The sequence below is a fragment of the Andrographis paniculata genome, unplaced genomic scaffold, assembly GCF_009805555.1.
Source record: "Andrographis paniculata isolate CXL003 unplaced genomic scaffold, ASM980555v1 Contig52END, whole genome shotgun sequence".
Taxonomy (NCBI): Eukaryota; Viridiplantae; Streptophyta; class Magnoliopsida; order Lamiales; family Acanthaceae; genus Andrographis; species Andrographis paniculata.
This window is the reverse complement of record NW_026137587.1, coordinates 7,185,572-7,213,346: the sequence shown is the minus strand read 5'-3', so window position 1 is coordinate 7,213,346 and position 27,775 is coordinate 7,185,572. Positions and strand designations below refer to the sequence as shown.

Here is a 27,775-nt window from a genome sequence, read left to right as displayed (position 1 = left end):
TCCTTGTCTTCGCCATAGAACATCCCAGAAAATTTTCCTGTCATTCATATCAAATAATTCCTTCCCCTATACACAACTTTAAACAAGGATCACATGTATTGCCATCATATGCAAATATCAGCCAACATGTTGGGATTAAAACTCGCCCGTTCAACCCAACATATTTTGTGCAGCTGATTGTAGCTTTTTACGGCAACAAAAGCAAGAACAACAGACATGAGTATTCATGATCAAGGACAAGAAGTAGACACACCGATGGTAATAATCATTTGCATCATCAAGAACACATCGAAAAAATTTAGACCAAACACACAAAATATAAAGCACAAGACAAGTCATTAAAAAAAAAAAAAAAACTGCATTATATAAGACATGCTACCTTTTCAAGAAAAAATCTGCGCACGACAATGTAATAAAAACTGCATCATAAGACAACATCTCCTAATAAAAAAGGTAGCATTTTCATAATTAACATCATCCAATTACAGCACCAACTCGGCTTATAAACATAGGAAATAACACCCAGCCCAGTACAAGCAAACCAATTACAACGTCATTGTATTGCAATACACAAAGACATCTATAAAATCACATGCATTTAATAAAATCCCATTTAACATTGACATGAGTGTAGGAGATACCCATTCCTATGGAGTACCATCTGAAACATCATGTTCGTTGAATAGACATTTCTTAATTCCATTCTGCCTAACACTTGCATCAACTTCCACTGGGTCGATTGAACTTGCCTTGTCAATCGCATCAAGTGTTTCTTTAATCCCTACATAAGTACAAAAGTAGTAAATAATAGATTTGTATAAAATACAATATTAAATATTCATACGTACTATTGTAAGCGCGCTTATACATTTCCACATGTTCCTTCCTCATTGCATAACATAGTTTGTCAAACTCGGTCACCAAATTATTAGGATCCAACAGTTTCAATTTTTCTTTCGCAGCTATCCACCTCTGGCCAATGATCTTAAACTCTTGACGCAATGATTCAATTTCTCGAGTCATTGTTATTTCATGCTAAGAACGGTTTAAACAAGATCAAGTAACAATGTCAGGATAAATTATAGTAACAATTAACAACAATAATTTCGTAACATTAAAAAAAAAAAACAACATTACCTCATCGCTTGCTCCTTGAAACATGAATTTGTAGTCTTCATCACGCCTTAACTCTCTTCTCCGATAGTAAGCCTCCGTTAGTGTCCATGATTCATGATTCGCTGAAGCTATAGCCACCAGACCGGAATTAACAGTTTCACTTAAACAAGCTTGCAACTCATCATGCTTCTTTATCCTCCGTTGCCTTTGCCTATTAGTCTTGTTACAAGTCTTCACTCCTTTAACACCAATTGGACATTTTAAATCAATCACACCATGCCTACCTAGATCTGGCAAAGGTGGTCCTTCAACATTGGAATCTATATCGGTTTGTACTACACTAGTACTCGAATCTACTGAGGTCACTGGAGAGTGTACATCAACTACGTCATGTACCTCACTAATTCCACAGCTGTCAACTTCATCCGCCATTACCGGAACCTATTAGAAGATATCAAGTTACAGCAGTTCAATTTTATGCTACGGACAAAGGCAATCAAACCCACTGTGGGATACGAAAATGAAGAGAATAGAGATCAATCTGTAATTACAGTGCCCGTTGGCACTCTAAGAAGCCATTCAATAAGTGATGCTCTTAATACAAGCAAGTATAGATTAAATAAGTTAGCTATTTAATATGCAATAAACGTGTAGACAAATTGAATTTCCCTACAGAAGTTCATACAATGAGATGAATCGATCTATTTACTACTTAGAAAAATAAAACTACCCAAAATTTCTTTTCTCTAGTTTGATTTTATTTCCCCCCATCCAACAACACTCATCAATTGCTACTTCTATCTTCAACAACGCAACAGTCTCCAAACACTACAATGTAAATGTAGTAAAAACCAGATCGTAGAATCAGAAAAATAGGCTTGCATTATTTTGCAAGTATAATTCAGAATCCTCGATCGTGTGAGAAAACTAAACTGAATATAGAGAATAACTAAGATTAGAGAAGCTACAAATATCGAACTCGCAATACAATTTGTTTATGCAGAGTGATGTTTTCATTTTTTTTAATAGTTTGTATTTAAAATTTAAAAATTTAATGAATATTCTGAGTTCTGTATTGCTAGATTATCAACATTTAAGTGGTTTTATGCTTTTAGATACAATGATGAAGTTAACCTCCTTTGAGACCATTGTAGAGCTTATTTGCAAGCAATTCCTACGCTAAAAATGAAGTGAGTAAACAAAACTGAATTCAGCTAGTAATCCATCGGAATATAATCCCACAGCACTTTGCAAACTAAACAACCTGAATCTAAGACGTAAGATTCAAGTAGAACTAAGATTAAAACAGCCACAACCAAATTCAGATCGACTTAGCTTCCCAAATCACCCTCAAACATGCTAAAAACTCACAAAACAACAAAGAATGCCCACAATCAACAACAACACAGATTTTTAAATAACACCAACACACATAGACCGACATTAATCTATACATTCACATTTCTCATTCCATATTGGATCTCATAATCAAAGAAACGTAACCATTTCGCATCAACCCTAAATTCCGAGGTAGTGTATCAATTTCGTCTTGCCATTTTATCGAGCACATTAAGGGGTTTTAAATGCTTCAAATTTCATAACATAAATACAGATTGTGCGATAAAGAAAAAGGCAACACAGACTGACCTCTTCTTCTTTGATGGATTCTTCGGTTTCGAAAACCCGTCGGAACCCTAGTGCTTATGGTTAGGGTGTGAAGTGATGAACCTTTTTTGCCATATGGTATTTATTTGAAACGCTATTGTGTAGTTATATTTTAGAATATTTTATTTTATTTTATATGTATCTTTTTTTTTTTGGATTTTAAATTTAATTATTCTTCTCATTTATTTTTTTTTAAATATTAAATTATTAAAACATTTATTTTTTATTTTTTATATTATATTTAAAAATAATTTTTAAGTTTAAAATATTACGTCGTATAAATCCCCCAAACAAACACCCTAGTAAACCCTTCTTACCGGGTCGGATCCGAATTCGGATCCAATTCCATATCCAGACCTAGATCCGTATCACGTTTCTTCGTTTCCTTTTCTTCTGTGCCGTCTTCTCTTTCTCTGGTTTCCTCGTTACTTCTTCGACGTTGTCATCCAGTACTGGCAACTTTTTTGTCGTCGTCGTCGTTTTAGCGTTTTCTTCTTCTTCAGTTTCGTCTGTGGCTTTGTAAGTTCAGTTCTTGCGCTAATTTTGAATTGTTTTTCTGTTAAAAATTTTTCAATGCCGGTGGTTAGCGCTAATCCGGCTGCTGTTATTGGTTACCGTCTAGCTCAGTCACTGGTGATTATATTTTGTAAATGTGAGCTACTTTCCTCTCATCCCTGAATGCAGACTCCTTATTGCTGATCCTTGGGTAAAACACAGTAGTTGGTAGGATGGCTGGATTTTGAGATGTGGCTTTTAATATCTAGAAATATGAACTGAATTTTACCTCCTTGAGTTCTTCTTTGATTCTGTGGAGTTGTCCTTCGAGAGAGAGATAAAGATATTGTAAACATGAATAGATTGTAGCTCTGATGTACTTAATTAAACGAGCCTTATTTGAGGCTCTGGTTCATTTTAAGATTTTACATAGTATTGTAACGAATTTTTGTAGGAATTTATCTAGATTTCTCTATTCTTGTGTTGTTTATTTATTCATATGTGGATTTGTTAATCATCCTATGGGATTTATTGCTATACTAGATTTATTTTTTAGTTAATATCATTCAGTCTTTCATTACATTGGTGTCAAACACTTAAACAGGATAGATGATTTAAATTTAGTGTAATAAACTTTTGGCAAGCAAATGGGCTGTCTTTCCAATTCTAAGTGCATCTGAGATTTTGTGTAGAGCATGTGTCTGTTATTAACTTTCTTCATGATGCTCTAACTTTGTTAGTATACCCCTTCTAACGATAGAAATGGCTAAGTTTGATGTTTAAAACCATAAAGAAGAAATGCACTAGAACATACTGTATCTATTATACCTTTAGTGTTCCTTTTTTATTTTTTTGGATTAGCTTCTGTCTGTGTTAAATTCTACAAATGAGAATGTTTTGGAATGCTTGTTTTATATGCTCCAGAAATTTTATAGAAGATTTTTGGACTTTTTCTTTGTATCTTTGCTTATATTATATGGATATTCTACTAGTCATCTTTTATGGTTCTATTATAATTGTGTTAGGGAACTATGAAGAAGGGAATCCACCCTCAGTTGCAGTGGATATCATATGTGACTCAAAGCGGGCGGCTGCTCAATGTGACGATGACCAAGATTCATCAAGTGGGTAAAGTGTATCACTTCCGGGCTAAGCGGCAAATGGCACAAAGCATAGGGCAGATTGCCAAGTTTAAGCGCCGCTACGGAGAGAAGAAAGAAGAGGAACCTGAAAACAAATGAATTAGATGCCAAATGCAGACCACTTGGTTTCATGCTTACTGAATAATCCTTATCATTTGATGTGGGTTGGTCTTGTTACTGTGCAGTTTCGAATACTGAGTAATGCTTGTTGCTTTCCTAATTAGTATAAACATCTGTTAAAAGATTGGATTTGACCAAACATTTTCTTTGGTTGTTTTCTGCTGTTCGCATAACATCATCTTCGATTCTGTTTATCTATTCTGGCACTGCTTGAAGCTCATTAAGTGTGGAAGTATGGGGTGGGGTGCCCTTCCTGACATCTTAAACTTGCTTTTATGGTTACACACTCTGAAAGTTTGTTGATCTATTTTATTGCTAGATGATGGAAATGATCATAACTCTAATTGTTTTTGTTGAGAGGATATCTTTATTTAAATATTTCCTCACTCATTAGCGTCCAGGTTTCAATTGATGCTTTACTGGGATGCACGGTAGCATTCCAGGTGAGAAATTTCTGTTAAATATTTTTACTTCTTTGATGGACGCTGCTTATTGCATATAGTCTTCTGAAAGGAAATCGAAAAGCTGCCAAACACCAAGAACCTGCTGAGGCTTCTGGTTGGTGTGAAGCAGCTGCCTGCATTGCGAAATATATTTTCAGGCTCGTCATTTGAAGTTCCTCTGTGTGCAACGGATATCTATCTAGGTTAAGTACCCCACCTCTCTTGCTTAAATTCAGCTGATAGTTGGAAATGAAGCTGTGATGTTGTTGCAATAACCTTGTCTTGATTGCTAGGAAGGAGCTGTTAATATATTTATGTGATTGAAAGTATCAAATGCTTCCATTTGTACGAAATAGTATGATTGATTAATGATTTTCCTTTTGGTATGCCAATTTGATTTGGTTCTTATTGTATATACCTATCTGTAAAAAAATATTGTTTGATGGCTTTCAAACTGTAATACCACAGTAGACTACAGTTATCTTGGCCATGAAATTTTTTTTGAAATTTCAGGATGGGTTTGAAGAAAACAATAAAGATATTGAATTTTCAATTATTGTTATTGTTGTTGCTGCTATTTCTGTTCCAGATTTGATAACCATAGTTTAGTGATGACAATGCAGAAGGATTCCCAAGCAAACAAACAAGAGAAAGAAAACAAATTGGGGGAAAAAAAAGGTTCTGAAGATATTTTCAATGGAGCAAAAAAGTAAGCAAAGAAAAGGTAAAGGTAGTAGTAATTGGCTCTAACAAGTCTTCTTAGACCCTTCACTCTACTTTTCTTGAATTGATTGATGATACCATAACATACCATCCCATAGGGCATTCATGCACTGCATCATAGTCAAAAACTTCATAAACATCCCACCAATATTTTGGTGCACTATCCCATCATACATACATACATATATACATATGAATATATATATCTATATATGTAGTAGCTATAGATATATATCCAGATCCACCTTTTTAGATTCTATAGTCTACAAGAGTAGCAGTTGAGATTCAACCACCATTGCTGATAAATTAAGCTACATGTATGTATTTATCTCTCTCTCTCTATAAATGCATTAATTACATTACATCACATAAGTTTGGTGAAATTTTGCTGTGCACTCTGATCTTGGTTTATGCTAATGACAGGATAGATTCTTGGTGTGGAGTGGAGGTCCCTGGAGCTTCCAAGATTCTCTTTTCCTAAATTGAATTCTTATCTAAACCAGACAAGAGCAACAACTTCATCATTTGATTGATGTAATAAGCCCCCCTCTATTCAAAAGCTAAGGTAACCCTCCCTCTCCCATTACATATATATATATATATAAACTTTTCACCAGCATAATATTAATACCCTCTCTCCTTAGTTATCTTCTTCTGATGGAAGGCCACAAGAGCAATGTTGGGCTTCTTGCAGTTGGTGCTCTCCTGATGATAACCCCTCTTGTCTCCACCCCCCATCGCCTCACTTACCTCTACTTCATCGTCAACATCCTCATCATAGCTGTAAGTGCCGATGCTGGCCTCCTCCGGTCCTCCGCCTCAGCCCATGACAGGAATCATGAAGATGATGATGATGATGATGTAAATGTAGGAGCAGCCGCAAATAAACTCAACAACGATAGCATTGATGATTCAAAGAAGAACTCAGGTGAAGTTGATGAGATGAAGAAATCCCCATCGCCTTCTTCTTCTTCAATTGACTTTGTTGAAGAAGAGAGTGTAGAAGACGAAAACGGAGAACAACAAGAAGGGGGAGTGGTGATATTAGAAGAAGGTGAATTGGAATTGGAATTGTTTGAGAAGGCTGAGATGTTCATTGGGAATTTCTACAAGCAGTTGAGAATGCAGAGGGACGACGACAAAACTAACTCTGATCACTCATTTCATGCTTCCCCTAGAGGTACTCATATTCAGTTTACTTGTTTATAAGTTGCATCATAATTAATCAACATATGTAAACAAAATGCTGTTTACTAAGATTACAGGATGGATCATCTTAGCTACATACACACACAAAGATAGATATAATGTGAGAGGTGTTGTATGATCAGTAGTTGTTTATCATACTTGATTAGTTCTCCACCCTCTTTTTTTGGATGACATGGAAACCCGCAGCCATTACTCGAAAGTGCGCACTGGGTAAACCCCCAATCGAACCTAATATTCTGCAAACCAGGCCCGACTAGTAAGACACACTAGGCTACTCTTTCTAAATATCTTGAATATCAATATAAATTTTTGTAATATTTATTGAAAATATTGTTAGCACCGTGTTAATAATTTTATTAAACACCAAAACTCTCTCTCTCTATATATATATATATCTTTATACACACGAATAGGTGACGATGCAAAGCACTACCTTTTTCTTCCCAATTGCAGTAGGTGGTAAAAAGAACACTGCTGATCTGAGAGACCTGTAATTTTCAACACTGCTTTTTGTTTGTTGGAGGGTCACGCCACGCCATTTCTAAACAACCAAATTAAATAAAGCTGGAAACCATTGCGATTGTCATCATATATATTAGTGATAGACTTATCCAGTTTTTGCAGATTCTTTTTCTTGTCGTGTTCTTACAGCTACATGCTGGGTAATAATATTACCAAAATTCATGAGATTATTCTGTAGGAAGAATAAACATCTTATTACTAACTAAACTGCAATTAATTCGAAAACAAAAAACATTTTGTCATAAAAAACCACAAACAGTGTGGTAAGCTTATGCATCGCATTTTAGTTTAGATTTACAAACATTTACAAATACAAAAATATATATAGTGACACTTAACAATTATAAAAATAACACAAATCATACATATTTCTCAGCTACAGAAAAATTCCATTTAAAAATAGATGAACAAATAATAATCCCAAATAGTCAAGATTATGAACAAATTAAGATAGACATCCATATAATAGCCAGCAAACTACTACGCCATTCACCTCTCTATATATATTATCACCAATTATTAGTAATTCTAGATCGATAGCGACTTACTTGCGAGGCGGAGGAACACCAGCACGATCCAGAAGAAACTTGATCCACGTAAAGGCTTCGAACAGCAGCAGCAGTGTCCCGACGGCTCCGAGAACGCCGACACACGCCCATTTCCAGGCCGGAACCTTTTCGACAATGCGTATCCCTATGAATATGTTCACCCAAATCATCACCAGCAGCGAATACCCGAGAGTGTGATGGTACATGTTCCAATACGATCGGAATGGATCGTCCTCCCTCGCCCGAAGCCACAGCGCCACAATCTGTATCGTCATGAATGTGAAGATGATTATCCCCAGGGTTCGATGCAAAGGGAACGAGTAGTACTTGGAGGTGTTCCCCAGCCAAATCCCGACGCTCCACCCTGTCGCGCCGATCACAAATCCGCAAATCTGGAACCCAATGTGTAACTTAAACCATTGTTTCAGTTCTTTCGGGTATCTTTTTAAGTATCTCGAGATTATTACGCCCATCGGAAGGAGGGTTCCCCACCCGACAATGTTCAGAGTTCCATGCACCTAACGAATAAATAGAAAATATAAAATTTTTTAGGTGAGATGATCCTTTGATATAGCAAATGTTACCTACCGTTACGAGGGCGCGGCGGAGATGGGCCGAGTGGGTGAGGACTTCACCGGTGGTTAAATCGACCGTCTCGGCGGTGGACAAGTGTTTGAGCGAATTTGGGTGCATCAGCGGTGAGTCCTTGTCTGCGGCATATCCAATCTGCCAGACGACGTTGGCCTTGGAAGGGTCATAGTTGTGCGGGAGAACCATGGTGGCAATTACGACGTAGTAGTCAATCTCCTCGATGTACTTGAAGTCGAAACTGCGGACACCAAGGCCGAGGCCTGCGTCAGCTACCGGGATGAGGCGGCAGCTGAGCTTGGTTTCTTCGGAGATGGCATAGCCGTGCTTCTGCAATGAGCCGTTGCTCAGCTTGATGCCGATGAGAGCTTGAGTGCCAACCATCCTTGGCTCGGCGGAGTTGAGCCCCCAGGCCAGCCAGCCGGGATCCTCTGAAGGGAGCCGCGCGCCGAAGGCCATATCGAGCTGTCGCGTCTTGGCATTGAAGCGCCACCCCGTTTGTGCGCCGAGGATTTTCCTCCGGCAGAAGGTTCCGGTGAGATTGAACTTCTCTATTGCCGACTGGAATTCCTCACTGCACATATGAGCATTTGCAGAGGAAGTGAAAACAGCAATGGCCAACAGGAATGCAGGAAATCTGAACATGGTTGGGCTCTAAGAACAAGTTACGGATATGTTCTTCCACAACCTTTAATCACTTTGGAGATAACTATTATGTAGCACCGGCAACTTGGTGTCAGAAGGCGAGTATATGTATATGTACATACACAAAAATCGAGAAAGCAACAAGGAAGGAATGAATGCTGCCATGAAACACGACGGCCTCTCACAACTTACTTCAACATCAATACTCTACTTTTTAAGTGATTTTTGCATCCACACGACAATTGCATGCTGACTCGAATCAAATATTTTAAAGCTTGCTCATAGGTAAGATTTTTAATTTACAGTATATTCTTATGGAAACAACCCACTGCCACCACATGAAGGGACACAGCATTATAGTTGAATATAATGTGTGGATATATATATATGATATTATATGGTCTGCCCTCCTCCTTAACCCGGGCTTGGGACCGGCTGTGCTACCGCAGCACAGGCAGAGTTACAGACCTAGACCTAAACCTAACTAGCTATAATTTAACACACCAAAGACGACAATCGCTGTTTAGGAGAGATGTAAGTATAAATTATACCCCGCGTCAAATATTACTCATTCTTTTGATTCAATTGTATCTACCTATGATTAAATTGAGAGACAACTATTGTTAACGAAATAGGTAAAAAGTTTGGTTAGATATTATGTGTTTTAATCCTACAATACAAAACCCTACAGGTTCACCACGTTTAAAAGAGAGAGATAGATCAAGTTACAAACTGGTTTGACACCGAATGTTGGGTACAAGGGGAATATAACAGACAGAGACAACATTAGAACGCATATTTTGAAATGCAATATATATATATATATATATGTACACACACACAAGCGCAAGAGACCCAAGCAATATAATGACTAGAGAAGTAGTGCAACCGAGTGATCAGACCCAAGTTTAAGTAGCAAAAACCGTTTCAAGTTCAAGATTCTACTATGCATGCGTGTTTATACTGCAGCATCTGAAAACCAAGAGTATCAAAAGTAGACGTTGAAAGAGTGTTATACGACATCATCAAAAACACAATTCCAGTAGCCACATCAACAGAAACCTTTCAATATGCAGTCAAAAAAGAGATTGATGCAGCCACTATCAGAAAGAAAGCATCAAGTAACACCGCACCAGATATGAAAGGAGAGCTTTAATAGACAATATTAATGCGGGAACAGACAATCCCTACTTCAGAAATAGCATCGGCAAGAAAGGTAGATGGGTAAATTTATTTCAGTCTTGAGGATCAGATTTCCAAGAACATTGTACAGAGAAGCCAAGAGTCCAAAGGAGGAACCGCTCAGAAAGATTTTAATTAAATACCCCACTTACGCTTCAATAGATGTGATATAAAGCGAATCCAGTTAAATTAGATCATCAAGCCAAATAGTGCAGGCAGCATAACAGTCTTCACTTGTGCATCTCCATAATTCCATCGAATCAGTGCCAGAAAAGTACTTAGTAGAGGACCCCATTCCAAATATTAATCCTGTTTATTCAGATTATTAAGCCTAGAACTGCAGTATAACAGTCTTTAGAACCATGATAATTTATGACCATCTCTACAAATTACCTTTGAATCAGTGTGGGAAGAGTTCCCAAAGAAGATGCATTCCAAACATTTATCACTAATCAAACTATCAAGCCAAATAATGCAGCAGCATAAGTCTTCATGTAGTTTTACTTAGCAAACTATATATTTGCATCTCCATTCTCAGTGTTGGAAGAGTAATTTGTAGAAGATTTTTAACATTGTTCCTGTTCATTTAGATTACCTAGCAAAGTACTGCAAGAGCTAATTGTAGAAGATTTCAATCAAACAACACTCCTATTAAACTAGAGTAGCAAGCTAAATACTGCAGTATATCAGTCTAGTTGCACCGTCATGTTTGTTTGTAACCATATCTAAAATTTCCCTCGTATCAGTGTCAGAAGAGTTCTTAGTTAGACAATATGAGACGAATTGTTAGACAAAACTAACATAACCTTAGAAGCTTCGTGAGACCTGTTAGTAAGTTGCCAATACAAGTTAGTAAGATAGTGGCATGAGTGATTGGTTTAAGTGTAGAATAATGATGATTGCATTGATGTAGTAACAGTAAGATGGAAATCCACTAGATACTTGACATTAGATTTCAAACCTACAAAGTATTAGCCCTTCCTACTAAACATTATCCGTTCATAAAGGGCTAAAGCAATACAATTAAAATATACAAGTGACAAGTATATATTCTATCTAAGAGCATTGCTACCAACCAAAGGCAGCTAGAACTCAAAGAATAATAAATCAATAGCACAACAGACCAAACAACTAGACAAATGTTACAACTGTATCCCATAGGCAGATCGCTACAGCATACACAAACGAAATGGTTACATTAAGCAGAAGACGAGGACCAACAATATCGAAGAGTAGCTGGCTGAGAAAAGCACTTCAACTCCAAGCAAATTGGACCCAAAGTAACGTAAGTAGAAACCAGTCATTTGGACAGCGCAGGCCAAAGTTCTAAGTCAGGCAACAGCTCTTAGCCACCTTGAGGATTCTACTAGAGACATCATCACCAGGACATCACAGTTGAAATTTTTAACACAGCATCTTTTACCAACTTGAGATCAAAACTTCACCAGCACTCACACACACCAGAAACACTGTGAACCATCATATCATATCCTAAAATAGGAGTTCCATCCACAAAATCAAAACAGACTAACCATGCAAAATAATGCAAAGCAAAAACAGAGAGCTGACTTGCAAAGCATAACCATTTGTAGATACCTCAGTACCATTTTATAATCATCATATCATCCTAGAAGCAGCTTGTTCAATCCACTTATAACACCATCAGAAAGCAAAGAGCATGCATAGACACCTCATCAGATAATGGGAAGAGAGCAAAGTGAGAACAAGTTGTCCGATGAATTGTCCCAATTCAAGAAAGATACAACTTCCAACTTACTATTAGGAGGATCTGATTACAAAATTGGCGAAGAACAATGCATCAAAGAAACTGCAGGGTATACTCCAATAAATAAAATGTCTTCAATACTAGAGAAACACAAAATACAATCATCAACATGTCACCTTCAGCTCCATCAGTCGAGAGAAATCATGAACGGTCAAAGCCACCACATAAAAATAATGAATGAAGGAATCATGCTTAGGAGATGTGGGCAACCTATATTCATGAACGGTCACTTCAGTGCAAACCAACAGAGAACTCTAAATAGTGGATATTCAACTAATGATCTTAAAATAAGAAATCATATCATGAGCATCCACATAGAAACAGAGGGAGAACAGCCAAAATAAGGGCACACCTTGATATAGAAGCTTCAAAATAGAGGATGTGGATAGGCTACTTAGAAACTTCCAACTCATAAAACCCTTTAAAAACATTTTTCTCCAATTCGAACTTAGATCAGTCTTCCAGATTCTATATAAAATAAAAAGGGCGACGACAAATCATGCATGTACAAGGAAAGATGTCGTGGACAATACCACTAGAGATTAGTGAAGAAACCTGTGCCATGCTGCCTGAAAATCATGTAAAAACCACAACCACACTAGGGAAAACAAGGCTCAAAGAGAAGGATGTTCAAAGATTACATATACAACTTGAAAATAAATAAACTAATTGTGAGAAATATTTAAGACAGATTACTGATGCCTGATACTACCATTAGGTGCAGGTACATGCTGGTAAGAACATATTGGAAATTTTCCAGTCATACAAAACACCAAATGGTGGCTACAAAGGCTACAAATCCTTAGCTCCAACAGATGAAAAGTGGCACACAGAAGCTCCTCTCTAAAGACAGCTTTGGCAACATACCCAAAATTCTGCAAAAAATCAAGGGCATATGCAAAAGAAAAACTAAAGAATAATGAAAGTTTAGGCTAAGAAGCTGAGGGATTAGAAAGAAATAAACTAAACCAAGTATATCCATCAATACATCGACTAGTCGATTACCACCACAGTCTCGCTTAAATAAGTTCTGCAACAAAATTGAGAAGGCAACAATAGCTTGTAAAGATAAAACAGGGGCTGCAACAGGCAGGTCATGACCTAATAATAAATGTAAAAGAAATCTTAACAGAAAAGCCATAATAACTTTCAAAAGATCTAAAGGAAGACAACCAAAACACAGCATGATGCAAAAGGGACATTCCCAGCGTTTGTTAGAGCTCTAAACCCAAGAAATCAATGCTTCAAAACAGATAGAGCAGTTGGAATCATAAATTATCTGCAAGAAAAAGAACAGCTTCTACGGACCAGAATTAGAAATTTCATAGGTACTTAATTATCATGACTGCCAAAAGGAAATTAAGAAATCATGTAAACAAACCAAAACTTTGTGTAAAGCACTGAAAGCACTTTTGGCCAATAAACTCTTTCACTGCATTGAAAAATCATTTTAAGACATTAGAATAAACGGCAGCGACAGAGAGAGCAGAGCAGAGGCAATGAATGAAAAACTAGAGCCAAATTGAAACTGAAGATTAAAAACCCTAGAGCATTGCCCTTCATAAACGAATCCATGCGACCTAAAAAAACCACAAAAGCCTACAACACAGCAGATACCAAGCAATTAGGCTGGGCAAAAGGAGATCGGAAGAAAGCAAACACAGATTAACAGACTAAATATATAAATCACTCCCAAATCAACTTCCCCTGCTTGTTAAGGCAAACCACAGCTGGAAACACAAACTCTACAACAGAAAGAAAGCCGGTGATCAGGCAGGAATAGATCACACAGATATGGCATATTCTGAATCAACACCAAAGATTAATTTAAACAAACAAACTTGGGTCCGATCACAGGTCAATAGAAAAGCACTTCTTAGGCAAACCATCTCCAACATAACGTCCAGCACAGTCTACACCAAAAAAGGTTAAAAGACCAAAAAAACAGATAAGAAAGAATGTTAAACCCTAACTAGAGGTAGATAAACGATTTAACCGACTCTTGTCCTCTATGAACAGCCAGCACTTGTTAAGAGCAGATCGCCAGAATAACGATTCGCACAATCTCTACAGCAGGAAATTAGAATACCAAAAGATCAGGCAAAATTGAAACAGAGAATAACGAACGATCTTTTAAAATTTTAAAAAGAAAAAGGGAACTATAGATCAATAGATTCTGAAACTTAGATCCGGTGTCACAGGAGACATGAGCACTTGTTAAGAGTGGACCGGAGCCACGCTTACTATCTGCACAAATTCCACAACAGAGAAAGGAGAAACCCAGGGCTATCAGGCAATCACCGGAACATAGACAAAAGGAACGTTCTTAAAAAAAAAAAAAAAAAACTAGAGATTAATAGATCAGGTAACCGAGATCCAATCGCTTATATCAGCCGTCGGTCCTTGTATAGCAAAATCGTCGAAGGATTACAATCCGCACGAACTCTACGACACAAAAGGAGAGACCACCGAATCAGGTAGCAACCATAGCACGTAAAAGTAGCACGTTCTGGAACAAAACTAAATATTGATGAAAACCAAATATCCGAAAACCACCGAGAAGCAATTCAGAATCAGACTCCAGCGCACGATTTGGCAATCCACCGACACAGATCAAGGATCTCTACAACGGAAGTATTACCAAAAAGTCAGGCAGTAACCAATCGCGTAGAGGGGAACGATCTAAAACGAAAACATGAATCGATAAACAAATAAACCAAGATCTGAGATCCGACGCCGATAAGACGACTGCACGCATCATATTAAACGCCCTCACGAATTCTACATCACAGAAGAGCACACGAGAAATCAAGTAGAAGCCACAGCCGCAAGAAGAAGCACGATCAAAAGACCAAATCAAATAAATAAAGAGGGACGAATTAAACTCCTATCGAACACCAGGCCTCGCAAACTCAAAACAATCCATCATCGGAGCACGGATCTACAACAAATAAGCCATCACCAACTATCGACGATCCACAAACCAAAACCCCGCCGCACCGACGAAATCATCATATACGCTATACCGATTACCAGATGCTACATCAAATCAACAACAGAGGTGCGCCTTTTATAGGCGCCTGGTATCAACATCGACGGACAAGATTAATTTGATCGTAGGGTAGTGAGGAACTCTCTCGAAGTCGGTTTAGGAGGGCTATTATTTTATTCCTTTTTCTGATATGATTCGATGAGCCAATGGCGGTGAAAAATCCACGTTGTTTGACCGGGTTCATCTCTCCACGCGCTTCTGGAATCTTCACGGGCCTCGATGTTTGGGCTTATAAATATTATTAGGCCACAATTTAATGGCCTTATGAGTGGGCCTTCATTAATTGTTTCGAAATTTATGGTCCATCAGGAAGCAAACAATGCAAACTCTTATCAGGCCACAGAAAATAAATATGAGTTTAAAAAATTCATGACTAGCCCAATCAAACAAATAGCATTCTGAGTACATACGAATGTGCTTGTTTACTTGTGATTTTCAATACCTTATTTTTATTTGTTCATATCTTTTGCAAAGTGATAAATAGTAATTTACGGCGTGTTCGGCAATTAGCTGATAGTTGTTAGTTGATTCAATTAGTTGGTTTGACTAGCTGATTTGATAGCTGTTTGTATTAAAATGTTTGGCAAAACAACTTTTTGATATTAGCTGTTTATACGTAAAATGACAATTGATGACATTTCTATTTTATTTTTGTTTCCAATATATTCAATTATATTCTTTTGAGTTTAGAATGTTTAAAATTTTTTGTTATTAGTTATTGAAAATTGTAAAAGTGTGATAAAAGTATTTATTTTTATTACAGTTAGATTTTAAAAAAATAATATATTTTTATTAAAATATATATATAGTTTTTTTCTATTGAAAATGATGTAAAATATAAAATAATAAATTTTTTATGTATATATTTATAATTTTCAATCAATTTAATTTATTTAATTTACTTTTAGTATAAAATTTATATAATGTAATTTTAATATAAAAATAAACTATTTATATTTTATATTTTATGTTGATTTTAATAAATTTATATATTTTACAATTAAAATAATTTTTATATAGTAATTAATTATTTTAAATTTATAAAATTAAAACTATATTATAATAAAATATTCTAATATAATCAAAATATATTTATTTGTGTAAAATGCATAATAAATTTTTGATGACATATAAGAAATAAAAAAAAAAAATTCCTATTTCAAAACGCTGGGTAAATTAGCTTTTTAAAAATTAGCTTTTTGGATCCAAAAAGCTATTCCAAAAAACTAATTTACCAAACATCTAAATTAGCTTTTTAATCGGTCAAACAGCTAAAAACGATTCAAAAAGCTATTTGTCAAACACCCCCTTAATATAATAATTTGTATATGATTTAAATATCTCAAATATTATTACTCAATTATTTATAGAGGTTTTTTAAATATATATATATTTATTTTGTCTTGTAAAAATATAGTTCTTTTTGTTTTTTGTGATACAAGTTATAATATTGTATATACTTTTTTAGAAAAATAAAAAGAGTTTGTTAAAAAGTATTTCATTCTTCCTGTATAAAATGCCTACTTTTTTTATTTTGTTCTATTTTACATAATTTGTTTTTTTTTAAATAATAATATTTTAAATTTCAAACTTCAGTATTTTCTTAATTTTAATTAAAATATTTAATTATTTATATTATACAATAATTATTTTTACTAATAAAATTTTTTAATTACTTACTCATTATAAGTAACACGATCGCATGCCAGTGGAAGATTTTTTGTTCCAAAAGCGGAAATGAGAGCTTATAGTATACTTCCTTCCTATGAGAAAGACAAACCAAGAATCCTCCCTATGTTTTTTCGCTAAAATTATATTATTATTTTTTAAATTTTTTTAGTTAAATTATCTATTTTATATATAGCAAATACTTTTTCATTCTCCTACAATTTAAACATGCATTATTTAACAAATGATAATATATTTTTTTACTATTTTTTTACATATTTTATTAAAAAAAATATTATCAATATTTTAATAATATATTTTATAATATTTCTAATTTATTTTTTATATTTTCGGTAATTTTTTAAATATATCGATTATCGAGATTATTACGCCCATTGAAAGGTGTGTCCCCACCCGACGAGATTCAGAGTTCCATGCACCTGAGGAATAAATAGAAAATTTTAAATTTTTAGGTGTGATGATTATAATTTGATATAATAAATGTTACCACGTTGCGAGGGCGCGGCTGAGATGGGCCGAGTGGGTGAGGACTTCACCGGTAGTTAAAGTGACGGTCTCAGCGGTGGACAAGCGGTGAGTCCTCCTCCACTGCATATCCGATTTGCCAGATGACGTTGGCCTTGGAGGGTCGTAGTTGTGTGGGAGAACCATGGTGGCAGTTACACGTAGTAATCGATCTCCTCGATGTACTTGAAGTCGAAAGCAGTATACTGAAAATTTCAGTACCATACTTGTATGAATTTTCGAAAAGTTCGGTACAGACATTATTTTTATTAAATAATTTAATTATATATATAAATAATAATTATAATATTTTAAAATCATAAAAAAATAAAAATATGTAGACAATTGAAAATTTATTGATTTTTTCATAATATTTTTTGTGGTGGACAATTGTGATATTTATTAATTATTTTAATTATTTTGAAATTTAAAATTATATTTTTGGTATAAACGATATATACCAATATCGTAACGAAATTGGTACGGTATATATTTTTGCCATACCGAGAATTTTGGTACGTTATCGTTATCGATCGATATTTTCAATATGGTACAGTATACCATCCCTAGTGTCAACCATCCGTGGCTCGGTGAAGTTGAGCCCCGCGGCAGCCAGCTGGGAAACTCTGAAGGGAGCTGCGCGCCGAAGGCCAAGTCCAGCTGTCACGTCTTGACATTGAAGCGCCACCCCGTTTGTGCGCCGAGGATTTTCCTCCAGCAGAAGGTTCCGGTGAGGTTGAACTTCTCTATTGCTGACTGGAATTACTCGCTGCACATATGAGCATTTGCAGAGGAAGTGAAAACAGCAATGGCCAACAGGAAAGAAGGAAATCTGAACATGGTTGCATCACATCATGTGTGGTTTCTAAGAACAAGTTACGGATATGTTCATTGACAACCTTTAATCACTTTGGAGATAACTGTTGTGTTGCACTGGCAACTTGGTGTCAGAAGGTGCGTATGCTATATATATACACAAATCTAGAAAGCAACAAGGAAGGAATGGATGCTGCCATGAAACACGACGGCCTCCTCACATCTTACTTCAACATCAATATTCTACTTTTCAAGTCATTTTTGCATTTTAATAAAGCCAATGAGATATGTAAAGCATCCACACGAATACAATTGCATGCCGACTCAAATCAAATATTATAAAGCTTGCTCGTAAGAAAGATTTTTAATTTGAAGTATATTCTTATCGAAACAAACCACTGCCACCACATGAAGGGACACAGAGCATAATAGTTGCATGTAATGTGTATATATATGATCTTATATGGTCTGCCCTCCTCCTTAACCCGGGCTTGGGACCGGCTGTGCTACTGCAGCACAGGCAGAGTTACAGACCTAAACCTAAACCTAGCTACTATAATTTAACGCACTAACTGACATGCACAACTTCACAAACTCACTCCAGAATTATCAACCAATCACGCAAGTTGAGCATATTCTTATGAAGACCGAAGATGTCAATCACAATCTAGTAGATACTAATGTAAAAATTATACCCCACGTCAAATATTACTCGTTCTTCTGAGTAAATTGTATCATCGTGAAAGTGTACTTCATGATAAGATTATGAACAAAAGGCTATGATTAAATCGAGATAAAATTTATTGTTAGCTAAATAGGTAAAAGTTTTTGTTAGATATTATGTGTATTGATCCTACAATACAAAACCCTACAGGTTTACCATTTTCAGAAGAGAGATAGATCAAGTTACAAACTGGTTTGACACCAAATGTTGGGTACAAGGGAAATATAACAGACAGATGATATTAGAACACATGTTCTGAAATTTAACACACACGCACAAGAGACCTAAGCAACATACTGACTAGAGAAAGTATAGTGCAACAGAATGATCAAACCCAAGTTCAAGTAGCAAAACACGTTTCAAGATTCTACTATGCATGCGTTTTTATACAGACTGCAGCATCCGAAAGCAAAGAGCATCAAAAGAAGACAGTGAAGAAGTGTGGTATGACATCATCAAAAACACAATTCCAGTAGCCACATCAACAGAAGCCTTTCAATATGCAGTCATGCTTCAACAGGTAAGTTATACAATACTGCACAATCCCTCATGCTTTGATGTAGAATATTAATGCAGGCACCGACAATTTCTACTTCAGAAATAGCATCAGCAAGAAAGGGAGATGAGTAAATTCATTTCAATCTTGACGATCAGATTTCCAAATACAGTGTAAAGAGAAGCCAAAAGTTCAAAGAAAGAACCCCTCAGAAAGATTTTAATCAAATACCTCACTTATGCCTCAATAGATATGAAATAAAGCGAATCCGGTTAAATTAGATGATCAGGCCAAATAATGCAGGCAGCATAACAGTCTTTACTTTTCAATCTCTACATAATTCCTTCAAATCAGTGCCAGAAAAGTACTTAGTAAAGGACCCCATTCCAAATTACTCCTGTTTATTCACAGATTATTAAGCCTAGTAATGCCAGCAGAACTGTCTTTATGAACCATGATAATTTATGACCATCTCTACAAATTACCTTTGAATAAGTGTGAGAAGAGTTCCCGAAGAAGATGCATTCCAAACATTAATCCCGCTAATCAAACTATCAAGCCAAATAATGCAGCATAAGTATTCATGTACTACCAAATTTTACTTGGGCAACCATATATACGCATCTCCATTCCATCAGTGTCAGAAGAGTTATTTGTAGAAGAGTTCCAACATTGTTCCTGTTCATTTAGATTACCAAGGAAAATACTGCAAGAGCTAATTGTAGAAGATTCCAATCAAACAATACTCCTATTAGATTAGTTAGACAATATGAGATGAATTGTTAGACAAACTAACATAACCTTATAAGCTTCATGAGACCTGTTAGTAAATTTATAACAGGAAGAATGAAGTACTTCTTAACAAACTCTTATTGTTTTTTCTAAACAATATACACAATATAATCACATGAGAGAAGTTAGTAAGTTGCCAATATAAGTTAGTAAGATAGTGGCATGAGTGATTGGTTAAGTGTAGAATAATGATGATTGCATTGATGTAGTAACAGTAAGATGGAAATCCACTAGATACTTGACATTAGATTTCAAACCTACAAAGTATTAGCCCTTCCTACTAAACATTATCCGTTCATAAAGGGCTAAAGCAATACAATTAAAATATACAAGTGACAAGTATATATTCTATCTAAGAGCATTGCTACCAACCAAAGGCAGCTAGAACTCAAAGAATAATAAATCAATAGCACAACAGACCAAACAACTAGACAAATGTTACAACTGTATCCCATAGGCAGATCGCTACAGCATACACAAACGAAATGGTTACATTAAGCAGAAGACGAGGACCAACAATATCGAAGAGTAGCTGGCTGAGAAAAGCACTTCAACTCCAAGCAAATTGGACCCAAAGTAACGTAAGTAGAAACCAGTCATTTGGACAGCGCAGGCCAAAGTTCTAAGTCAGGCAACAGCTCTTAGCCACCTTGAGGATTCTACTAGAGACATCATCACCAGGACATCACAGTTGAAATTTTTAACACAGCATCTTTTACCAACTTGAGATCAAAACTTCACCAGCACTCACACACACCAGAAACACTGTGAACCATCATATCATATCCTAAAATAGGAGTTCCATCCACAAAATCAAAACAGACTAACCATGCAAAATAATGCAAAGCAAAAACAGAGAGCTGACTTGCACAGAATAACCATCTATAGATACCTCAAGTATCATTTTAAAATCATCTCCTCATCTTAGAAGCAGCAGGTTCAATCCACTTATAACACCATCAGAAACCAAAGAGCATGTATAGACACCTCATCAGATAATTCGAAGAGAGCAAAGTGAGAACAAGTTGTCCGATGAATTGTCCCAATTCATGAAAGATATGAGTAAGATACACTTCCAACTTACTATTTGGAGGATCTGATAGTTTTAGATATTCACAACCTCGAACAGAGCTTGACTAGCTGACCAGAAGCTGGTCACACGGCGAAAAATAAAGCATCAAAGCGACTGCAGGGTATACTCCAATAAATAAAATGTCCTCAATACTAGAGAAACACAAAATACAAACTTCAACATGTCACCTTCAGCTCCATCAGTCGAGAGAAACCATCAGAAAATCATGTAAATCATTTCTTACTGTCAAAGCCACCACATAAACATAATGAATGAAGGAATCATGCTTAGGGGATGTGGGCAACCTATATTCAACGGTCGCTTCAATGCAAACATAACGCAATGCTGCAGAGCACATGCTTCGAAACCAAAAGAAGCCATTTACCTCATCCAGTCTGTCAGCAAGCTCTAAGGAGTACTTCTCAATAAGAACCAACTCAGTTTCCAATACTTAAATCCACATGGAGTAAAGGGAAATTAAAATCTGATAAGTCCACATTAAGGGGGAGAGACAATCCCATTTCCTAGACATTAAATCCATGTTTAAAAGGATAATGAAATCTGACAGAAACCAAACCACAAAGGACAGGTGCAATCCCAATATATCCTAGAATTCAATCCATACATAAGCAAAGGTGAAATCTGACAGAAACCAGAATACATGAAGGGGAGGCACAATCAGAGACCAACTTAGAAATATATGTTACAATCCCCATAAGATACGCATAAACAGATTTGAAGTAGATTTGTTCCTTGACAGCCAAAATAAGGGCAACCTCGTTATAGAAGCTTCAAAATAAAGGATCTGGATAGGTTACTTAGAAACTTCCAACTCATGACACCCTTTAAAAGCATTTTCCTCCAATTCGAGCTTGCACCAACCAGGTTCCTAAACTTATATTATGTAGGACCATTCCTCATCAAGTTCAAACTTGCACCAGTCTTGCAGATTCTATATAAAATGAAACGTATCATGACAAGTCATGCATGTACAAGGAAAGATGTCGTGGACAATAACAATAGAGACTACTGAAGAAACCTGTGCCATGCTGCCTGAAAATCATGTAAAAACCAAAACCACACTAGGGAAAACAAGGCCCAAAGAGAAGGATGTTCAAAGATTACAAATTCAACTTGAAAATAAATAAACTAATTGTGAAGAATATTTACGACAGATTACTGATGCCTGATACTACCATTAGGTGCGGGTACATGCTGGTAAGATCATACTAAATTTTCCAGGCATACAAAACACCAAATGGTGGCTACAAAGGCTACAAATCCTTAGCTCCAACAGCAGAAAAGAAGGCACACAGAAGCTCCTCTCTAAAGACAGCCTTGGCAACATACCCAAAATTCTGCAAAAAAATCAAGGGCATATGCAAAACAAAAACTAAAGAATCATGAAAGTTTAGGCTAAGAAGCTGAGGGATTAGAAAGAAATAAACTAAACCAAGTATATCACCAATACTTCGACTAGTCAATTACCACCACAGCCTCACTTACATATTAGTAAGTTCTGCAACAAAATTGAGAAGGCAACAATAGCATGTAAAAATAAAACAGGGGCTGCAACAGGCAGGTCATGACCTAATTTTAAATGCAAGAGAAATCTTCACAGAAAAGCCACAATAACTTTAAGAAAGATCTAAAGGAAGACAGCCAAAACACAGCATGATGCGAAAGGGACATCCCCAGCGTTTGTTATAGCTCTAAATTACCCAAGAAATCAACGCTTCAAAACAGATAGAGCAGTTGGAATCATAAATTATCTGCAAGAAAACCTCCAACACAAAAGACCAGCTTCTACGGACCAGAATTAGAAATTTCATAGGTACTTAATTATCATGACTGCCAAAAGGAAATTAAGAAATCATGTAAACAAACCAAAACTTTCTGTAAAGCACCGAAAGCACTTTTGGCCAATAAACTCTTTCACTGCATTGAAAAATCATTTTAAGACATTAGAATAAACGGCAGCGAAAGAGAGAGCAGAGCAGAGGCAATGAATGAAAAACTAGAGCCAAATTGAAACTGAAGATTAAAAACCCTAGAGCATTGCCCTTCATAAACGAATCCATGCGACTTAAGGAAACCACAAAAGCCTACAACACAGCAGATACCAAGCAATTAGGCTGGGCAAAAGGAGATCGGAAGAAAGCAAACACAGATTAACAGACTAAATATATAAATCACTCCCAAATCAACTTCCCCTGCTTGTTAAGGCAAACCACAGCTGGAAACACAAACTCTACAACAGAAAGAAAACCGGTGGTCAGGCAGGAATAGATCACACCGATGTGGCATATTCTGAATCAACACCAAAGATTAATTTAAACAAACAAACTGAGGTCCGATCACAGGTCAATAGACAAGCACTTCTTAGGCAAACCATCTCCAACATAACGTCCAGCACAGTCTACACCAAAAAAGGTTAAAAGACCAAAAAAACAAATAATAAAGAATTTTAAACCCTAACTAGAGGTAGATAAACGATTTAACCGACTCTGGTCCTCTATGAACAGCCAGCACTTGTTAAGAGCAGATCGCCAGAATAACGATTCGCACAATCTCTACAGCAGGAAATTAGAATACCAAAAGATCAGGCAAAATTGAAACAGAGAATAACGAACGATCTTTTAAAATTTTTAAAAGGGAAAATGGAAACTATAGATCAATAGGCTCTGAAACTTAGATCCGGTGTCATAGGAGACATGAGCACTTGTTAGAGTGGACCGGAGCCACGCTTACTATCTGCACAAATTCCACAACAGAGAAAGGAGAAACCCAGGGCTATCAGGCAATCACCGGAACAGAGACAAAAGGAACGTTCTAAAAAAAAACTAGAGATTAATAGATCAGGTAACCGAGATCCAATCGCTTATATCAGCTGTCGGTCCTTGTATAGCAAAATCGCCGAAGGATTACAATCCGCACGAACTCTACGACACAAAAGGAGAGACCAACGAATCAGGTAGCAACCATAGCATGTAAAAGTAGCACGTTCTGGAACAAAACTAAATATGGATAAAAACCAAATATCCGAAAACCACCGAGAAGCAATTCAGAATCAGACTCCAGTGCACGATTTGGCAATCCACCGACACAGATCGAGGATCTCTACAACGGAAGTATTACCAAAAAGTCAGGCAGTAACCAAAACGCGTAGAGGGGAACGATCTAAAACGAAAACACGAATCGATAAACCAATAAACCAAGATCTGAGATCCGACGCCGATAAGACGACTGCACGCATCATATTAAACGCCCTCACGAATTCTACATCACAGAAGAGCACACGAGAAATCAAGTAGAAGCCACAGCCGCAAGAAGAAGCACGATCAAAGACCAAATCAAATAAATAAAGAGGGACGAATTAAACTCCTATCGAACACCAGGCCTCGCAAACTCAAAACAATCCATCATCGTAGCACGGATCTACAACAAATAAGCCACCACCAACTATCGACGATCCACAAACCAAAACACCGCCGCACCGACGAAACCATCATATACGCTACACCGAGAACCAGATGCTTCGTCAAACCAATAACAGAGGTGCGCCTTTTATAGGCGCCTGGTATCAACATCGACGGACAAGATTAATTTGATCGTAGGGTAGTGAGGTACTCTCTCGAAGTCGGTTTAGGAGGGCTATTATTTTATTCCTTTTTCTGATATGATTCGATGAGCCAATGGCGGTGAAAAATCCCCGTTGTTTGACCGGGTTCATCTCTCCACGCGCTTCTGGAATCTTCACGGGCCTCGATATTTGGGCTTATAAATATCATTAGGCCACAATTTAATGGCCTTATGAGTGGGCCTTCATCAATTGTTTCGAAATTTATGGCCCATCAGGAAGCAAACAATACAAACTCTTATCGGGCCACAGAAAATAAATAAGATTTAAAAAATTCATGATTAATTATATTGTATACATAATAGCATATAGGATAAATTGTTTTTTTAATCCGGTAACTGGACCCTTTATCATTTTAGTCCCGTAAGTGAAGCTTGTCGCAAACTAGTCTCATAAGTGAAAAATTTTCGCTGTTTTAGTCCTCCGACGCCGGAGACGCCCGCGTGGCTCATCAGAGGTGACGTGTCCGCTAAGTATTCCTGACCTTTAGCATATATTATAATAAATGCATGAAATGCATTTTTGAAATGTATATAATGCAAATTCATTACCTATCATTTAAATTCATTTGAAATTCAAACATGAGTTTTAATGATATGGCTGGTTACATTTCGTTTTAAGAAATGTAATTGTTACATGAGATTGATAAACCCCTCGTGAGCATGCTTATAAAAAGGCTTTTCATTCATTCTTTTTAAACAACAACAATAAAGCTTATTCCTCTCGTCTCATATATATATCCTTTCTTTTTCAACCTTCCGGCGACGGTCCGAATTTCTGACAAGTTTTCCGATTATATTTTCTGGTAGCCCTCCTTATATATAATCCCCTCGTCATAGTATTAATTTGTCTCATTTTAGTTCGTTGGAGCTCCGAAATATTGAGGTGCCACCTAATTCGGAAACAAACGTCATTTTATCTCTGGGAACGTTGCGCCACGAACCAGAGGCACTACCGGGCGTATTCGTTTTTTCGGAAAAAAGCAACGTGATTATCGAATTATTTCGATAAATTGATTATTGAAATTTATTTCAATAAATTATTGTATTTATTGAATTTATTTCGATAATTGTATTCTTGCAATATAATAATATTATTATATTTCTAACATTAAATTCTCCATCAAGTAACATGGACAAAAAAGTTGAGATAGAGAAAGTAGTATTATTTTTGTTCACTAAAATTATATCACTGTTATATTTTTCTAATCTATCTATTTTATTTATAGCAAATACTTTTTCATTCTCCAGCAATTTAAACGTTCTTATTTTATCAAATGATAGATCTATTTTTGTTACTATCTTTTTTTACACATTTTATTATTTTTTTTTTATCAACATTTTAGTAATATTTTTATAATATATCTTTTCCAAGTTTATATTAAAATGCAGTATTGTTTTTTATTTTTTACCCAAGCAAACTGCGAAACAAAAATTAATTTCTTGCTAAAAAAAGATTTTGTATTTCATGACACTCATATGAAAAAAAAAAATTATATATATACTTTTATATGAAATGAGTAATACTTATCCTAGTAAAATCGAACTCAATCACGGTTTAAAGAAAAAATACAAATATAATCACACCCATTTTCTTTATTACATTTTGTGATTTGTAAAACACAATTACACTTTTAAACACAACATGTGTCAATAGTTCAACTTCTAAGTATTATTTTGTATTTTAACTTTTTTTATATGATTATTAAAAAAATTTACAATATATTACACAAACATCGTTACATTTATATTATAAATAATATGAGACGTATTGAGTATTACAAATTACTTTATTCATCCCTCTCCAAAGAGGATTTTGTATACTATTTTCATTCACTCCGGGAGGAATATTTTGAGATTTTTGTGTTCTACTTATATATAAATTGGTTGTATTTATAATTTAAGTAAAAGTTATTATTATTATTATTACTTTTTTTTAGTATTAGTCAATAATTTCTTTTGAATAATACAAACAAAATTGATAAAGATAATATTCGAGTAAAGGCAATATATTTTATCTGTCTGCTAATGAAAATATGATTATATAAATTGAATATGAATTTTAATTAATATATTATTATATTGATATAATGTGATATAAAAGTTTTTAAAATGCATGAATAAATTAATAAAAAGGGGAAAAATAGATAAATTAAGTACATAATAATTGTGAATTTTTTTTTACAAAAAAAACAATGTTAAATAGAAAAATTTAAATCTAAATTTCTTTGGTGATGGCATAGCCATGCTTCTTCTGCATCAGCTTGTCGGGTCTTCACATTGAAGCACCACCCCATCATCATAAGGAACTTCTCTATTGCCCCTGGAATGGAATCCAATGACCATTTGCAGAGGAACTGAAAACACCAATCGCCAACAGGAAAGATCTTCAGAAAGATCCTGTTCAAGTAATGACGTCAGACCTTCTGAACATAAAAGAGCACGGCGCATGCGATGTATATATACACCCCCTAATATTATGGGTCTGGGTCTGCCCTCCTCCTTTACCCGGGCTTGGGACCGGCTGTGCTATTATGGCAGGCAGCACAGGCAGAGTTACAGACCTAAACCTATACCTACCTAATTACTCCCTCCCCTCCATCCTGAATATTTTGTTCGTTTTAATATAATTAATAAATAATTAAAAATATATTAATAAAAATAATTATCATATAATAAAATAATTATAAATTAAAATTAAAATAATCAGTTAGTATAATTAAAATTTTAAAAATTATAAATTAAAAATTTTAGAATAAAATTAAAATGAAAAAATAGACATGAGATATGAGCCAAAGAGAGAGAGA

General features: G+C 35.6%; 4 protein-coding genes and 2 long non-coding RNA genes across 11 annotated transcripts; 2 read left to right on the top strand and 4 right to left on the bottom strand.

Annotated features, from left to right (window-relative positions):
• Nucleotides 1-437: 437 nt before the first annotated feature.
• On the bottom strand, nucleotides 438-2,887 carry LOC127254938 (uncharacterized). Of its 2 annotated transcripts, none has more exons than XM_051280293.1 (4): nucleotides 2,764-2,887; nucleotides 1,138-1,557; nucleotides 849-1,035; nucleotides 438-781 (listed from the first exon to the last, which is right to left on the bottom strand). In XM_051280293.1, the coding sequence occupies exons 2-4, from the start codon at nucleotides 1,546-1,548 to the stop codon at nucleotides 648-650; spliced, it is 732 nt and encodes a 243-aa protein (XP_051136250.1). In that variant the 5' UTR covers nucleotides 1,549-1,557; nucleotides 2,764-2,887; the 3' UTR covers nucleotides 438-647. The 2 variants fall into 2 exon arrangements, with proteins under 2 accessions (XP_051136250.1, XP_051136251.1); XM_051280294.1 differs by having other exon boundaries at nucleotides 869-1,035.
• A 247-nt stretch (nucleotides 2,888-3,134) lies between these two features.
• Nucleotides 3,135-4,731, top strand: LOC127254940 (uncharacterized). Of its 2 annotated transcripts, none has more exons than XM_051280296.1 (2): nucleotides 3,135-3,300; nucleotides 4,302-4,731. In XM_051280296.1, the coding sequence occupies exon 2, from the start codon at nucleotides 4,308-4,310 to the stop codon at nucleotides 4,515-4,517; it is 210 nt and encodes a 69-aa protein (XP_051136253.1). In that variant the 5' UTR covers nucleotides 3,135-3,300; nucleotides 4,302-4,307; the 3' UTR covers nucleotides 4,518-4,731. The 2 variants fall into 2 exon arrangements, with proteins under 2 accessions (XP_051136253.1, XP_051136254.1); XM_051280297.1 differs by having other exon boundaries at nucleotides 3,298-3,433.
• A 134-nt stretch (nucleotides 4,732-4,865) lies between these two features.
• Nucleotides 4,866-7,511, top strand: LOC127254939 (uncharacterized). Its single transcript, XM_051280295.1, has 4 exons — nucleotides 4,866-5,705; nucleotides 6,128-6,269; nucleotides 6,349-6,884; nucleotides 7,367-7,511. The coding sequence occupies exons 3-4, from the start codon at nucleotides 6,362-6,364 to the stop codon at nucleotides 7,405-7,407; spliced, it is 564 nt and encodes a 187-aa protein (XP_051136252.1). The 5' UTR covers nucleotides 4,866-5,705; nucleotides 6,128-6,269; nucleotides 6,349-6,361; the 3' UTR covers nucleotides 7,408-7,511.
• Nucleotides 6,883-9,657, bottom strand: LOC127254937 (cytochrome b561 and DOMON domain-containing protein At5g35735-like). 4 transcript variants are annotated; one of them, XR_007839532.1, is made up of 4 exons: nucleotides 8,572-9,657; nucleotides 7,984-8,501; nucleotides 7,347-7,454; nucleotides 7,040-7,149 (listed from the first exon to the last, which is right to left on the bottom strand). XR_007839532.1 is itself a non-coding variant. In XM_051280290.1 (3 exons), the coding sequence occupies exons 1-3, from the start codon at nucleotides 9,214-9,216 to the stop codon at nucleotides 7,056-7,058; spliced, it is 1,257 nt and encodes a 418-aa protein (XP_051136247.1). In that variant the 5' UTR covers nucleotides 9,217-9,657; the 3' UTR covers nucleotides 6,883-7,055. The 4 variants fall into 4 exon arrangements, 3 of the variants coding, with proteins under 3 accessions (XP_051136247.1, XP_051136249.1, XP_051136248.1); XM_051280290.1 differs by lacking the exon at nucleotides 7,347-7,454 and having other exon boundaries at nucleotides 6,883-7,149; XM_051280292.1 differs by lacking the exons at nucleotides 7,040-7,149; nucleotides 7,347-7,454 and adding an exon at nucleotides 7,460-7,571.
• A 1,651-nt stretch (nucleotides 9,658-11,308) lies between these two features.
• Nucleotides 11,309-15,873, bottom strand: LOC127254935 (uncharacterized). Its single transcript, XR_007839530.1, has 2 exons — nucleotides 12,537-15,873; nucleotides 11,309-12,394 (listed from the first exon to the last, which is right to left on the bottom strand). It is a non-coding gene; the product is annotated as an uncharacterized LOC127254935 (long non-coding RNA).
• A 4,558-nt stretch (nucleotides 15,874-20,431) lies between these two features.
• LOC127254936 (uncharacterized) lies at nucleotides 20,432-24,986 on the bottom strand. Its single transcript, XR_007839531.1, has 2 exons — nucleotides 21,342-24,986; nucleotides 20,432-21,244 (listed from the first exon to the last, which is right to left on the bottom strand). It is a non-coding gene; the product is annotated as an uncharacterized LOC127254936 (long non-coding RNA).
• Nucleotides 24,987-27,775: the final 2,789 nt, after the last annotated feature.

Bases quoted from the DNA above. Each gene is read 5' to 3' on its own strand.
- LOC127254937 (XM_051280290.1), bottom strand. From the start codon at position 9,216: ATGTTCAGATTTCCTGCATTCCTGTTGGCCATTGCTGTTTTCACTTCC. The intron at 8,502-8,571 runs GTAGGTAACATT...TTTATTCGTTAG, and splicing joins TCCGCCGCGCCCTCGTAACG to GTGCATGGAACTCTGAACAT. The intron at 7,150-7,983 runs GTAAGTCGCTAT...CCTGGTTTGCAG, and splicing joins GGTGTTCCTCCGCCTCGCAA to AATATTAGGTTCGATTGGGG.
- LOC127254939 (XM_051280295.1), top strand. From the start codon at position 6,362: ATGGAAGGCCACAAGAGCAATGTTGGGCTTCTTGCAGTTGGTGCTCTC. The intron at 6,885-7,366 runs GTACTCATATTC...TCCCAATTGCAG, and splicing joins ATTTCATGCTTCCCCTAGAG to TAGGTGGTAAAAAGAACACT.
- LOC127254938 (XM_051280293.1), bottom strand. From the start codon at position 1,548: ATGGCGGATGAAGTTGACAGCTGTGGAATTAGTGAGGTACATGACGTA. The intron at 1,036-1,137 runs GTAATGTTGTTT...AACCGTTCTTAG, and splicing joins TTCAAGGAGCAAGCGATGAG to CATGAAATAACAATGACTCG. The intron at 782-848 runs GTACGTATGAAT...GTACTTATGTAG, and splicing joins GTATAAGCGCGCTTACAATA to GGATTAAAGAAACACTTGAT.
- LOC127254940 (XM_051280296.1), top strand. From the start codon at position 4,308: ATGAAGAAGGGAATCCACCCTCAGTTGCAGTGGATATCATATGTGACT.